Genomic DNA, 15,162 nt, shown 5'->3' with positions numbered 1-15,162 from the left:
AAATAGAGGTGTAAACAGCCCATGTTATCTCTATTATATGTGGGTTAATCAGAATGTAATTTTGCAATGAATTTATCGTTATATACATTGTATGCTAGGAGGTATATTGGAAAGCTACAGCATTACACAAATTATGTATGCTGAGTATGAGGTAAGATATGCAGTTGACTCATACATCTCCGAAATTATTTGACTGCCCTGAATCAGACACCCCGGTATAATACCGTGCATAAGAAGGTTTTGCACATTACATTTTATTTTGTAACAACAGCTAATGCACATAATATGCGATTAGCACAGGTATTATAATATTCTCCAATGTTATACTGGCCAACAAGAAGAGTCTGTTGAAATTGTGCCGAAAGTGTCAATTTTGTATGTATTGTGCGGAAAAAAAAAGTAATTTTATTATTGAACTGTGGCTGGTATAATAATGCAAAAGAGTGCTAAAAGAGATATGATGAAGTTTATATGTTATCCAATTGACTGAGTAAATCAGATTGTATAGTATACTGTGGAGTTTGTTGGTTCGATAGAATACCCATATAAACTGTCTCCATGGACAGCAGCAGATATTTGGAACAGTAGTGTGTCATGTATCACGACAAGTGAAGTTATTAAGCAGTGAATTGTTATAAGGAGTATAATGCTTTTGATCTAGAAGAGTAATGGTGAGAAAGTACTTACCTGCTACAGACATTTGATTTTTATTAGAGAAATGGCTATTGTTTCAGAGCGACTGTCATCTTAAATGGGGGGTTATTTGTCACGAGTGGAGTGACAGACGCTCTCCTCCACTGAGGTCAATTTGCATGGAATTTGTAAATAGGTACTTAAGCATGCAAATTGATGCAAACTTTTTAACATGTCAATGGAAGACATTCCAGACCGCTCTCGGTAGAGCCACGGTAGTGCTATGTGTGGCAAGGAGCGGCAGTATGACATCAGGCCTTGAAGGGGACATCACGCTGTGGTGCTGTCTCCGTGACACATGGTATGAGAATGGCCACTCGGTAACGGTGACAGGGGCCGCCACCCCAGTCAGTATTAACTAGAGATACCCACAGATAGTGGGTTTCCGGGCTTCCCGAAGGGTCAAGGGCCCACTGACACTGCAAGAGGCAGGTGCATAAAGGCGTCGTTGACTGTCGACCAGCTCCGAGGCAGTAAGGGAGCATAGACTGTCGACCGGACTTCATTCCTGGATGCTGAGGAGACACCGCTAAGACGTCCGTCGGGAGAGCGACCACGCGAACGGCAATCGCGAAGAGTTGCTACGACAGACCACGCGACCGTCTATACCAGCACCAGCGTAACGGGGCCCCGTCGTCGACCGACGTCGTCATCAACCTGCATTGTCATCGTCATACATCGTCGTCATAAGCCGTCGTCACGCAACGTACACCCGTGACAGCCATTCGAGGTGAAATGAATCCAATCTGAGTTAAACATAATAAATGTCCTAAGAGCCAGAAAGCCACTGAGCAGGAATAGTTTATGTTCGTTTTTTTCTCTTTTTATAATTTGCTGTAAAACCAATAGTCAGTTATAGACAATTAAAATATTTGAGTTAACTGAATGCACATTGTTTCCTCCGTTTCGTCTTGTATGAGTTACAGCCTGCCAACAGTTCTCAGAGGTTATGAAAATTTCTTTGTTCCGTTTATTTCCATATAAAAGGATGGAAATCGGGCAAATTCTGTGACACATGGCAATGCTGAGAATTTCTTCACTTTGTGCATTTGTCCATTTATAGCTGGTCCATCCAGACCAGCCCCAAACCATGTTCTGTTCACCCAACAATCATTGTGCATTGTGGGTCTCACATGAGCTCTTGAAATAATGTTTGATTCACAGATTATGTGTGTATATCACTTCATGTTAGAAATATGAAACTTACATTCATTCATGTGATGTTACACTGGATATAAAGTCTGCCTATAGATGCAGATGGTCCCCTGCATTTCCAATTATATATACAGTATATATGATATATTCTTTTCATGCATAAACTTTATTCGAAATGTTCACTCTGCTTGTATACCTTCAATTTGGCAATGGTTTATCTTTGTTTACTTATTTGACACTTGTATAGTACTATGTATTGATACAATGTACATACTATGTATTTAGATATATGAACTATATTGTATTCACACCATCACTATGATAGTGATGGTGTGAATACAATGTACATGAGTACATGTAGTTTGAATACAATGTAGTTTGACATGCTGTATAAATAATCGCAAAAGAAAAGGAGAGCATGCGGATCACTCTGCAGCATACTCTGACACTGATTCATGTGAATGCTGATTCTGCTGATCCAAATTTGAATCTTTCCGCAATAACCAATGGTTGAGGAGACAAGTGGGTGGTCAAAGCTGAAATTAATTCAGAATATTTCTTCTGGGCGGGTAGATCTAAGCTCACTAAGCTCTTCAAAAGTGCATAAGTTTTTGCACCAATGACACTCAAAAACACTACAGATGACCGTGTGTCAAACTACATATAATTATGGTGACACTAACAACATTGCATTAAATTTTGTTATATTGTATTGAAAATGGAAAGCAGAAGTAAAACTGAACCGAACTGAAATACATTCTGTAGCATTTCAAACACACCACTCATGTTACACTTACGTTACTAGTGCTTCTACACTTTTCTCAGTTCAACATCAGTAGGCCCCAAACAACACTAAATGTAGACTACCCGGTATTTTAATTTGAGAAAATATTATATAAAATAGATACAGATAAATTATAAAAGAAAGCAAAAGGCTTTTTTAATGCTGTGTTTTGACCAAGAATTGTTACAAATTTACATGTGCATTGAGAGCTATGAGAGAATTTTTTTTTTTTTTTTTTTTTGGGGGGGGGGGGGGAGGGGGTTTCATTCAAACCCCCCCCCCCCTGATCTCAGCACAATCGCCATGAAAATTGGCAAATGCATTACATGCGGCATAATCTACCAAACTATATAAAAAGAAATGGAAATTTTTGTCATTATAATTAAATTATGCTAATCATACAAATGTAAAGCTGCATAAAAATCATACATTTTGCTCTTAAATCAGAAGTAAAGCTCGTGGTATCAAAATCAATTTATGTATTTTACTGTTTTATTTCTTTGTTTTTCGACCTTTTGTTTTACCATTTTTTTCCGCAAAATTAATAACAGAACCTATTTCAAGCATAATTGTGCTAAAATTAATTGATTTCAGCATATGAAAGAAAACAATCATATCTTTATGAATAAGAAGAGAAAACTCCATTTGCATAGACTTTATACACATAATCACGTTTTTGAGCCATTTTTGGTCTGACATGCATTTACAAAAGGTTGTGCAGCGTCGTAATGGTATGCACGATTTTCGCGAAAATGATATCAAAAGATGTGCGAGACTTGAAAGTAAAAAGTCAGCGAAAGGTGCTGTCCAAAAATTTGGCGTGGCAGAGTAGTCACAAAAAAATGTGGGGGGGGGGGGTTGATTCAAACATCCCCCCCCCCACCTCCCTGGCTAAACTGTTTTCTATTCAGATAAACAGTAAAACCCAAGGTGTACTATGAAAACTTCAAATGCAAGAATGTTTGCACAATGAAATACTGTATACGAACCAGTATTTTTTATACATTAATCATGCACATTACATGTAGTAGGTATATAATCTTTCTTTTATTTCCAAGTATATGTACATAACCTTTGTAGTTTGGGCTGCATGGTACAATTGTACGCATTCTAGCCCAGTATTGCCAACCACAGTTACAAAGCATCAAAAATTCATGATCTGTGCATCATACAGTAGAACATAGTTACAAAGTAAAACCTATGTTCACTTTAATATCTTGTCAATTTCTAGTATGTCTAGACCCTACCAGTGTCCAAATACACATGTACATCATACAAGTACAATGTACCATAAAACACAATAGGAATCAAGCTAACAATGATGAAGCAGAGTGATATTAAAGTCGGAGAAGAGCATTTAGGAGGTTGCAATGATCGCAATAGTTGCTATGGTAACTACACTATACATGGGGCTGCTAATGCCAGGTTTTATGCGACAGAATCTTCATTTGTCCTAGATCTGTCAATTAAACAAGAAGCATTATGATCAAAACGATCACTTACCGCTGTAGTTAACTGTTTCGAACAACTTCAAAAAAGTAACTCTGAGCCACACATGTAGATGATACACTGTACCAAAATGTAAGGCTTGAGAAGATACTGTACATTGCACTGCTACAATACAGAAGAATTTGTAGCCTGTGCCTGTTTTCACCAAGCTTCAAATTTTTAAATGACCTCTTTAGGATAATGGATAATGATGTTGGACTATGCCATATTCCTTCCTGCAGTGATTAAAACTGGTCTAAACTGATATCTGTGTGTGGTCACTGTTTTTGCTGAGATAGACAAACACACTGCATGACTGTCACAAGGATGCTCCAAAATGTAGAGTGAAACATGTTGAAAAGTTCCTGAACACACTCATTTTATGCGATCAGATAAATCAACATGTCGGTCATACTGCGGTGACTCACATTATCCCAGAATGCATTTGGTGGTTATTTGGCCAGATTCACCTTGACACAAGCAAAAGAGTTGGAAATCTGCCAAACTGTCTGAGAGATATCATCTACATGTACACATGTACAAACCCTTGCAAATAAAGGCCATAAATATGATGTATTTAGGCCCTACATTGTATGTCTTAAAAGGCAGTTGAATATGACTCATAACAAAACAACTGGGGTGTTGTTTGTATGTTTGTTTCACATACAGTACTCAGACAGATCGTGCTACAGTTTGTAATCTCATTTTAGCGTAGCACTAGAAGATGGACATCCTTTCTTTGTCTAAGCCCCTTGTAATCCACAGAAAATTCAGAGTTAATTAAACACTCTCATGGAAATACAGTCTTTAAAAGGCATACATTTGCCCATGTCGAAGCAGTCTCTAGCCCTACATGCACAACATTTATACTTACAGTACATCTGGTGCACAACTTTATAAGACGAGTTGACTGTACATGTGTGCATTGCATGTTGAAAAGTTTTCACAATCATACACTTCAATCTTGCAGTCTTAAGAGTCCTCAATGTTGGCAAATCTAACTCTTGAAAGATACAATTTGATGATTACACTTGTAGATACAACTCAATAGGTGCATCACCCCTAAAACTTGTACATGTACACGGTGCGTGTCTCGTACATGTACCTGGCAAGTACCTTGATTAACATTGATCTCAACTTCGAATTCTTCTACAACAATATTAAACAAAAGAGAGTAGAATTAACGTACAGTCCTGCAAAGGGAAAGCCTATCCTGATATACATGTAACTGCATTGAGAGAAACAGATAAATCAGAGAAGTACAATGTACAAAGATAAGAAAATTAGTGCAATTTTGTGAATGTATTGAATGTCTAACAATAAATCACAAATTGCCAATTTATGTTGACACTCTCTAAACTTTTACCAGTCAACTTTTCATGTGTCTGATTTTCCTATACAATTTACTATCAATAAATCTACTTCTCTGATTTCACTGTTTTCATGCAAAGTAAATAATATCAGAAAGGAACTTCCTTTTTACTACGAAGGACAATCTGATATACATCTGTAATTGACAGACAGGTCCACATGAAAATAAGCTGAGGACAATAAAGGGAAGAGTTGAAAAAGTCTGACATTCATGTACATGTAAATGCTGGGAATTTCGAAACAAAAACTCACCCACTTGAAAAATTAATCTTGGCAAAGAATGTAAAAATCGTTTGTGCATGCAATCACCTAATAAGTTTTACAATGAGTCCTTGTGTATGCGATGACATCTAATGTACAACATTCGAGAGCTCCCGTGTAAACAGACATGTACACTGTAAACATTATCACATTCATACACATATACAGGATGTGGACATTTGTGCAAATGATTTCATTTTATCAGTGCACCGCATTGCAAAGAAATATGCATAATGAAAGGAATTGCAAAGAAATATGCATAATGAAAAGGTATGTACAGATAAGCAGTAAAGCAGACCCTAGCATAAAGTTTTCATACTCCCATATTGAGTACCATGCAGTCACCCTTTACTTTATCTTTATACATCATACACACAGTCTCCTTTTCATATTACCCCCATACTGCAGTGCAATCCCGCTATAACAAACACGTTATGATAAAATTCCAGTTACAAAGAAGCAAAAATTCAGGCCAAGAAATTCTCTGTTCTATATTTCTTTATTTGTTATTTGTTCGCTTCTAACAAAATTTCTATACAAACAAAAGAAAACCACCAAGCCGGAGGACTTTGTTATAGCGGGAGTCCACTGTATTCCGAACATTCTATCTGTTCATGAGTTTCAAATTGCAACGCAAAATGTACACATCCTGCTGAGAAGCGTCCAAGAAGTGTCATTTTTCAAATCAAATTCCTCCGACAGACACAATCTCATGAACATTTCCGAAGTAAATGTATGTGCTGCCTTTAAAATTCAGAAGGTGTGCATCATTCCCCTTCAAAGTCTCGGTGATTCTTTCCTTTCTCTGTTTTTCTCAGGCAGCCTGTATGCATCTCCTACACACACAAAAGGTATAGATTATGTATGCCCCCTCCACACGATCATGGCAAAGTACATTCGGCCGAGGGCGAGAACAGCACCACACACCGTACACAGGATACCGGTGAAGAAGAGTCCGTAGGATATGCCCGTCTTGGCACTGCTTGGCAAGAGGAAGCTCTCCCCACCGATGAGCGGCAAGTCGAACCCGGCAGGGAACATGACAATGGCAAGGCAGAAGAGCGACCATGATGCTAGGCCGAGATATTTTGGGTAGCGGCGCAGCTCTGGCAGCTTGTCGGAGAGCGCGATCATCACCATGCCGATGGTGAGTGCTAGGACACCGAGCAAGATGAGCACAGCGGCAAAGAGCCAGGAGACGGGGCCATCTGGCGGGTAGCGGTAGTTGCACTGCATGGGCCGGCCGTGGATCCGTTGGCAATGCTGCAGCAAGCCCAGACGCAGGTCTTCTCGCTCGTTGGACACTACCCATTCGGGCAGTGCCAGGCTGACCACGGCTAGGGATACGGCCAGGAAGTACAGCACGCCTGCTGCTTTCAGGAATGAATCCATTTTGACGTAGTCTTGTCTCTAGTTCACCGAGAAACTTTGCGCTACAGTTTCATGACAGCCTAGCTTGGTGCTAGCCGAGGATGGACTCCCCCACTGCAGAGTAAATACCAGGTGAACTACGTAATCTGTGCAGCAGGTGACCAAACACAAGTCCCAATGAAGTCAGATGAAAATTCACTGATGATGAGCTGCTACTTCTCCGGTTTGCCAATAGCTGTGCTGCTGCTGTAGACCCTTGCCATTACCGCAGGAAAGATTAGACTTGCTTGGACGGGATGTTACAATCCTGTGAACAGAATGAATAGCAAAATACAAAACAAGGAAAAGTAGAAATTACGCGGTGCGTAATATATGTCCCCGCCGGAAGTAGCATTTACAATGTAGTAGCAAAATGTACAATATAGGTAAAAAGATGAAGGTCAAAGGTCAAAGAAGTCAAAGGTCAAAATTCTATGTAGAAGTTTTGAAGCCCTCACCTAGTGCCATCACTTAAAGCAAACGGAATCGAAATCGGGTTAGAAATGGCGAAGGAGTAGCATTTTGTAGCCAATGTACAATATAGGTAAAAAAATCAAGGTCAAAGGTCAAAGAAGTCAAAGGTCAAAATTCTGTGTAGAAGTTTTGAAGCCCTCACCTAGTGCCATCACTTAAAGCAAACGGAATTGAAATCGGGTTACAAATGGCGAAGGAGTAGCATATTGTAGCAAAATGTACAATATAGGTCAAAAATCAAGGTCAAAGGTCAAAGCAGTCAAAGGTCAAAATTCTGTGTAGAAGTTTTGAAGCCCTCACCTAGTGCCATCATATAAAGCAAACGGAATCAAAATCGGGTTAGAAATGGCGAAGGAGTAGCATTTTGAAGCAAAATGTACAATATAGGTCAAAGGTCAAGGTCAAAGGTCACAACTGAAATTCTGTATAGAAGTTTCAAAGCTCCCATGTAGTGCTATCATATAAAGCAAACAGAATCAAAATCGGGTTAGAAATGGCGAAGGAGTAGCATTTTGAACATTTTGATCACACACGGACGCACACACGGACGCACACACGGACGGACGGACGGACACACGGACGGACGGACACACACACGTACGGAGCCCGTTTCATAGTCCCCTGCTCGAACTCGTTCGGCGGGGACAATTAGCAAATTACCCTGTACACTGTTATTATGAGTGGTTGATTTGCAGTCTTCAGACACTCAGCTGGTGTGACCTACACTGTACATATGTATTGTGTAAACTGGAAATTAAAAACAAAAAAATCTTCATGAAAACACAATCTGGCATACAGAAGCTAGAGGTTCTACCAGTAGTTCAATTCGATTTCTTGACTGCAGTCAGACTCTCAACAGACATGGCAATCTGATCAATGTGTAGCCTGGCCAGGTGCTGTGTGAGGCATGGCTACTTTGCCACAGCCCTGTGTCAAAATGTACAGCTGTACATGAACATTTGTGTACAAACTTTGTATGTTGTATACAGTAGTGAATAAATGTGATGCTTCTGAACAACATATCAATCACTACTTTTAAAACTTTCCACTACAGGCATATGTACCTTCACTGTATTATGTTTATGATGAACCAATTTTAACGGCTAGAAAAGAGTGCTCTTGGGAATGATGGTGTAGACTCTACATTTTACCTAGCCTCTACTAGAGCCTACACAACCAGCTGAACGCGAAGGGTCCCAAAGTACAAACTTGTGTAGAATGGCCGAGCACCCTGGGGTTACACTTGCACACACACATTGTAAGTGTTACCAAAAATGGAGAGACACTACAGAAAGGGGAATGCCATACACTGCACGTTTTCAAGAGACAACCAAAGTGAAACACAAAGTTAATTTACAGTAGACTAGTCCACTTCTAGTCAAAGAGTTTATAAACTATTGTAAAAATGACTGTATTTTGACACGTCTATTAAATACATGTAGATATTATCAGACTGAAAAATCCATCTGTCCAGAGGAGAACTTCTATAATTTCATTTTTTTTTAAAAACAGTAATTCCCTGGAGGTATTTATGTATCAAGGTACATTATTCATATCTACTCTGCAGAAGCTTGCTGAAAGTGTGTGTGTGTGTGGGGGGGGGGGGGGGGGGGGGGGGCATTACAAGACTTGTCTTTCCAGAGGCTCAACAAGACAGGTGAATACAGGTGAATGCTATCTAGAACTTGTACATATGTATACACAATGTACCAATATGTACGATGTACATCCATACATGTATGGTGTATTAACGTCACCCTTTCCTACAATGTACAGTACTGTATGTTCTGCTTCTGGATTAGTGTAAACCTCCAACGCTAGCACTTCGTTGCATTGTGTGCCAACTACTAGTAATAGTATCATAGATCCCAAGTCTTAGATCTTTGCTAGTAATATTAGTATGCACAGCACCCTGTTTGTCTCTGCTCATCCTCGATCACGTCGCACCCCGCAGGGAAGGTCATTAGAGCAACGGTTATGTGGCGTACCGTAAGTGCTTTCATGACGCACACACATGTTGACGTGAAATGTCACATGCACGCTAGCCAGACCAGACGCTGTCGCTGTCGCGACGTACCTATGTACAGCAACTGGGCTGTGTATAGTTACATGCACGCATGCACACAGTACAGAACCGGAAGACAATGCTGTAAGCTGTGCCTGTAGTGTCAGCAAGGTCAGCTGTCGAACCAGCAATGCCTGATATTCACTGGTACTCGAATTCACACACACTGCTCAATTTGGGTTAAAAAAAATCTTGCACGACACTCAATAGGACACACGAGCGCAATTGCCGTTTACTCTGTAACGCTAGAATTTAGAAAATCAGTGCCATTAAAGGCTGAGCGGGTCTAACTCTCACTACACAAGCGTAGTTTATGGGTAAACTCGGCCTAGCGGGTAAAAAGTCGGCCCCCAGCGCGCGCATTACAAGTAGTTGTACTGCGCGCGCTGGGGGCTGACTTCACCCACTAGGCCGAGTTTACCCACAACTACGGTACTTAACATTACAAATAACAACGTACAAATGTACAAGGTATACAGTCTGAGTACAGTCAGTAGTCACTCAGTGCAAAGGCAATGTAACACGAACAGTTTGGGTTTCTAAACCTGATGCTGATCATATTCATAATTATGTAGACTCTCTAACTTACGTAGTTATGGGTAAACTCGGCCTAGCGGGTAAAGTCGGCCGCCGGCGCACACAGTACATAAAATTGTACTGTGCGCGCTGGCGGCCGACTTTACCCGCTAGGCCGAGTTTACCCATAACTACGGTACACTTTGTCAAGTGATAGAATCTAGATACAGTTTAACTTGCTACAGGGATTTACTACATTCACGTTACAGGGAATGTGTCCGACATAAAAAAAACGTTGTTAACGCCATGGGCAGCATGGAACAACTTGTGATAGTAAAGACGTCGGTTAACTCTGGTGGATTTACTTTGGATTACCTGTAACCAATAACCAGGTAGTAGGGCCTAACGTTAACATGATTAACAGCCCCACCTATGCCTTACACAGTTGGGTTGCTTGCCTACACATCCTTGATTCTCCCTGCAATGAATGCACACTCACATCACACTGACAGTAGGCCTACACACTCACCTGCGTCTGCAGTAGCTGCACAGCACTTGTACTATGCCTGCACAGTACATGAACTGTGTGAACTTTTATGAACTGTGATGAATCTATAACTAAAAGCGTTTGATTTTTGATAACAAATAACCTTTGACGGTGGTCAGCACATACAAATACAGATAAGGAAGAAGGGTAACTCGGCTACTCACACGCAGATGCACGAAAGTGGACGACAAACAAGCTCGTCATCATCAGCAGGAGGGATTTATGAATTATGTCGGACATTTACAGACTGTAATACAGTTTGTACAACAACTCGACTCGCAGCAGCTGACTGAACCTGTAAAATCAAAGATAGTAGAGCGCGGCTAGCTGCGCGTGGCGCTTGGCAGACGCATACTAGGTATGCACCAATGCACAGAGGGCAGCTCTAGCTTTGCAGCGAGCGCCTGGTGATGTGTTCAAGTCGTACTCGCCATTCTTTGATGACAGCACTGTCCAGACATCCCCACCATGATTACCATACAAATTGTACTGTATACCCTTCCCCTCCACCCCCCCCCCAAAAAAAGAGCAAAGAAATGAAAAGCAAGGCTTGTAAAGAGTACAGAAGTGCTATAAGTGCAGAGAAAAGTTAATTCTTTATAAAGTAGGACCTACATAATTTATGAGTATAGTGTACATAGTATGTGTGTATCATTTACATTTGTAGGCCTGCATTATAACCAGTAGGCCCTTTACAACATTATTATTGAAATACTTGTGTCTCTTTGACTTGCAGCAGCTGTATAATGGTAGCTTGCATTATAACCCCCCCCCCAAAAAAAAAATAATAATGATATAATCACACATAACAATTGTTTGTACGAGTATTGTATAACGTAGGCCTATTCTTTCATGTTAGGCCCTACATCTAGGACCTAATACCAATTGACCGGCCTATATATGCATCATGCAAACATAATAAATTCATGTTATCTACTTGCATCTTTAAGACTAATTGATATTCCTTGTCTTCTATTTTCAAGGATGTCAAACTTTATCTACTCTCCGTCTCTCTCTCTCTCTCTCTCTCTCTCTCTCTCTGCATCTGTCTGTCTGTCTGTCTTATAATATATCTGTCTCTCCCTCAATCTCCCTCTCTCTGTCTCTTTCTCTCCCCTCTATCAATCAATCACTGATATCAAATCATAAAAAGTTTGTGTCAGGTATATATCAACAACTTGATCAATTCATCAATCAAAAATTCACTCCATTCATCCACCTATTAAGCACTCACATCTACCCATGAGTCAATCATTAACCAATGAAACACACTGTAAGGAAGCTCTTAAGTCTCAGTAACAGAGTTTATTGCTGGTACAGTAAAGTGGATATACAAACATTATCTTTCTGACCTCATTCCTACATACAATGACGAAGTGCCCTTCAGGACAGGCCTTGCTCCTTATCTTCACCATCTGATTATCATCAACTCGGACAGAATCCTGACAAGGATTTTCTCTGTCGAAGCGTCATAGTTCAAAGGTCAAGCAAGGATTATGCAAGATCTGTTCTGAAAGCAGTACCATCAAGTGTTTTACGGAATTTTAGTGGTACAATAGTAATCATGGTTTCTTTTTTCTTTTGTAAGCAACACAAATAATATCTACATTGTTTTTTGCATTATTCATCTGATTCTTTTATTTGTACATTTGAAATATATGCAGCAACCCAACAACATTATCTTTAACTAGCATGACTAACAAACCAGTAACATGAACTCCAACAATAATACTATACTGGTAAGTTGTGAGTTTTATATGGCTCAGAGTAACACTGGACAAAAGATAAAAATGAGAAAAACAAAAAGAGCAGTGAAAGACACAAAGACACTAAGCCACTGAAATGACTGTTGCTATCAACAATTCAACCCAAGGCTATAAATATGATTGCTATATAAAATGGAAAATATGAAAAATTACTTTTGCATACCAGAAAATGTGCATTTGTACTATCTCATTCCCACGAATGATGCTATAAGACAGGATGATGAGAATATGACATTTTTGTTTCAGTGTACTTTTCTTCACATACCGATGTGAAGAATTGTAAGTCCTTTATATTTAGAGTACATGAACATTTTGTAAAATACTCTTACATTGATTTGTGGTATTGTACCTTTAATCATGTCCATAGCTCTGTGTTATTGCTATATAAGACTGCCAATGAGACAAGACACATTAAAACATGTTAACAACAGATACTCTCTAAACTTCTTTTGAGGTAGAAAGGGATATATTCATGAGGGAATGCACAAAATATTGTACTTGCTCAGATCAACACCAAAACAAAAACCAAGACGTTACTGACTCGTCATGACAACAATGCTAAGTAAGCACAACACAAAGTGGAATATGGTTCCATATTTCTATATCATGTAAGTGTGAGAGTAATAATAATAATAATAATAATAATAATAATAATAATAATAATAATAATAATAATTGCATTTATATGGCGCTTCATACTGACGTTTCTAACTCACCAGAGTAACTCACCATTCTGTACTCTTGTCTTTTACCTCTCAAATGGGCAGTGCAAATTCAAACAAACATGGAGGGCTCCAGAACACATACAAACAACATGCCCGATTTTGGGTCAATACTTTCTCAATCCCTTTCAACAGAGACAATGGTGCATTATTATTATTATGCATGGACATTCCTGGTGACAGACAGTACATGTACAAACAGCTGATAATTTCCTCTGCATAGACTTCATATGGGGTACATTGAACATAATAAGCACACATGCTACTTGAATTCCGACAAGAAAATAGATGAACACAATTGTATCTTGGGTTTTAGATACAATGTATTGCTGAAAGTCTTTATACCAAAACTGCACCTTTGCATAATCTACATGCACACATTATACTGTTTAAATTTTGTGGGATTTTAATTCTAGCAAATTTCAAAAGTCAAATGATTTTTTTTGTAAAATTAAGAACTCACAAGGAAATTGTTTCCTCTAACATAAAGGGCAATGGCTTGGATATCATTCAAAATTAGAAATCTCTATTTTCTTCCTCCTAAAAAGTGATGAAACTTCTTACTCATTCCGTCGATCTGGTTCTAGATTATGAATTTCACTGCTTGTAAAATTGTCTTTCAAGTTATAATTTTTCCAAAATGTTTTACTCATTCAATTATGGCATACTCTACAGTGGTATGTTGTATTCACAAATGTTTTTTTCCCCCTATGCAGAATCAGGGTACTTAAGTACTCTTAATGGAAGGCATTAGCCCTTTAGGATTTGGAGGGTCTGGCATCATCAACCTCGACTAACTGACAGCAATAAATGTCAAATCAATTGGTAATTTTCTATTCATGGAGATTAATTTTGCATATGAAGTGGCTACAGGGATGACAAACTGTTAAGAGCCAATCCAGATTTTAAGTACAGACGAATATTGGCCGCCATGGATAATCAATCACTGTATAGCACACCATAGTAATATCCACGTAAATATCAGCCAAGGAATGCAATGCTCACAATAATATATTTCCACCTCAAGCTATAGGTTATCTTTTGTAACTATCAAGATTTTCTGAATCTGTCAAAAACATCAAAATCCTTGGTTAAATCTTGTAGATCCCCATACAACTCCATTCATTTTAAACAACATCATCCCTTCCCCTCTAATAGAGGGCAAAAGCAAATTGTTTTTGATCAAATATTATGTTAATACTATAATTATGCTGAGGTCCGTTTTGAATGAACAATGATAGCTCAAGAGTGACACACTGTATCCTGGACAGCATCTTGTGATACTGTACTGGAGAGGCACAATGGGGGACTAAAAGCTTGACTGTCCAAAATCTGTAGCATTTCAATGTAAACATTGATACTAAATCAGCATTAATAATAATTGATTAACTGATTAAGTGATTGGTTGATAGACTGATTGATAAAGAAGAAGAAAGTGAGCACAGGAGCAAAGAGCGAGAGGGAGGGAGAGAATGCCATGTACAGTTTGTACACTGTTATCATCAGAGAGGTCATACCAGGTCCCTAAAATATGTTTTGTTTTGTTTTGTTTGTTTGTTTGTTTTTTTTCTGGCACCTCTTCAAGATTTCATTACTGGACAGCCAGGATGAAAGTGGAGAGTATTTTAAGACAGAAGAGTAGTGTTCATGCAGAATTGTAGTTTTTTAATTGATTAACCCTTCCTGTGCAAGGGATTTTGGACAGTGTGTACCAAGCTACACGTGGTTTCTTGCCAATTGGCACTCAAGCAAACAAACGGTTAACACCTTATCATTCATGTTGAAAGAGAGACACCCTTGGTCTATGGAGTGCCTCTGACTTAAAGGAAACAGGTGAAAATAACAAAACTGATTACTTGCAAGCTACCTTGGTGTCCATATAATCTGCATACTTGTAGTAACTAACAATG

General features: G+C 39.1%; 1 protein-coding gene across 2 annotated transcripts; it reads right to left on the bottom strand.

Moving 5' to 3' along the window:
• Positions 1-6,557: 6,557 nt before the first annotated feature.
• LOC139715333 (uncharacterized protein C16orf52 homolog B-like) lies at positions 6,558-11,021 on the bottom strand. 2 transcript variants are annotated; one of them, XM_071626913.1, is made up of 2 exons: positions 10,929-11,021; positions 6,558-7,430 (listed from the first exon to the last, which is right to left on the bottom strand). In XM_071626913.1, exon 2 carries the CDS (start codon positions 7,142-7,144, stop codon positions 6,611-6,613), a length of 534 nt encoding a protein of 177 aa, XP_071483014.1. In that variant the 5' UTR covers positions 7,145-7,430; positions 10,929-11,021; the 3' UTR covers positions 6,558-6,610. The 2 variants fall into 2 exon arrangements, with proteins under 2 accessions (XP_071483014.1, XP_071483021.1); XM_071626920.1 differs by lacking the exon at positions 10,929-11,021 and adding an exon at positions 10,747-10,834.
• Between the last annotated feature and the right edge of the window lie 4,141 nt (positions 11,022-15,162).

Source organism: Diadema antillarum, unplaced genomic scaffold, assembly GCF_040938485.1.
Source record: "Diadema antillarum isolate AM-2024a unplaced genomic scaffold, OU_Dant_1.0 scf00000006, whole genome shotgun sequence".
NCBI lineage: Eukaryota > Metazoa > Echinodermata > Echinoidea > Diadematoida > Diadematidae > Diadema > Diadema antillarum.
Note: the sequence above shows the minus strand (reverse complement) of the source record. Positions and strands in the feature narration are given on the sequence as shown.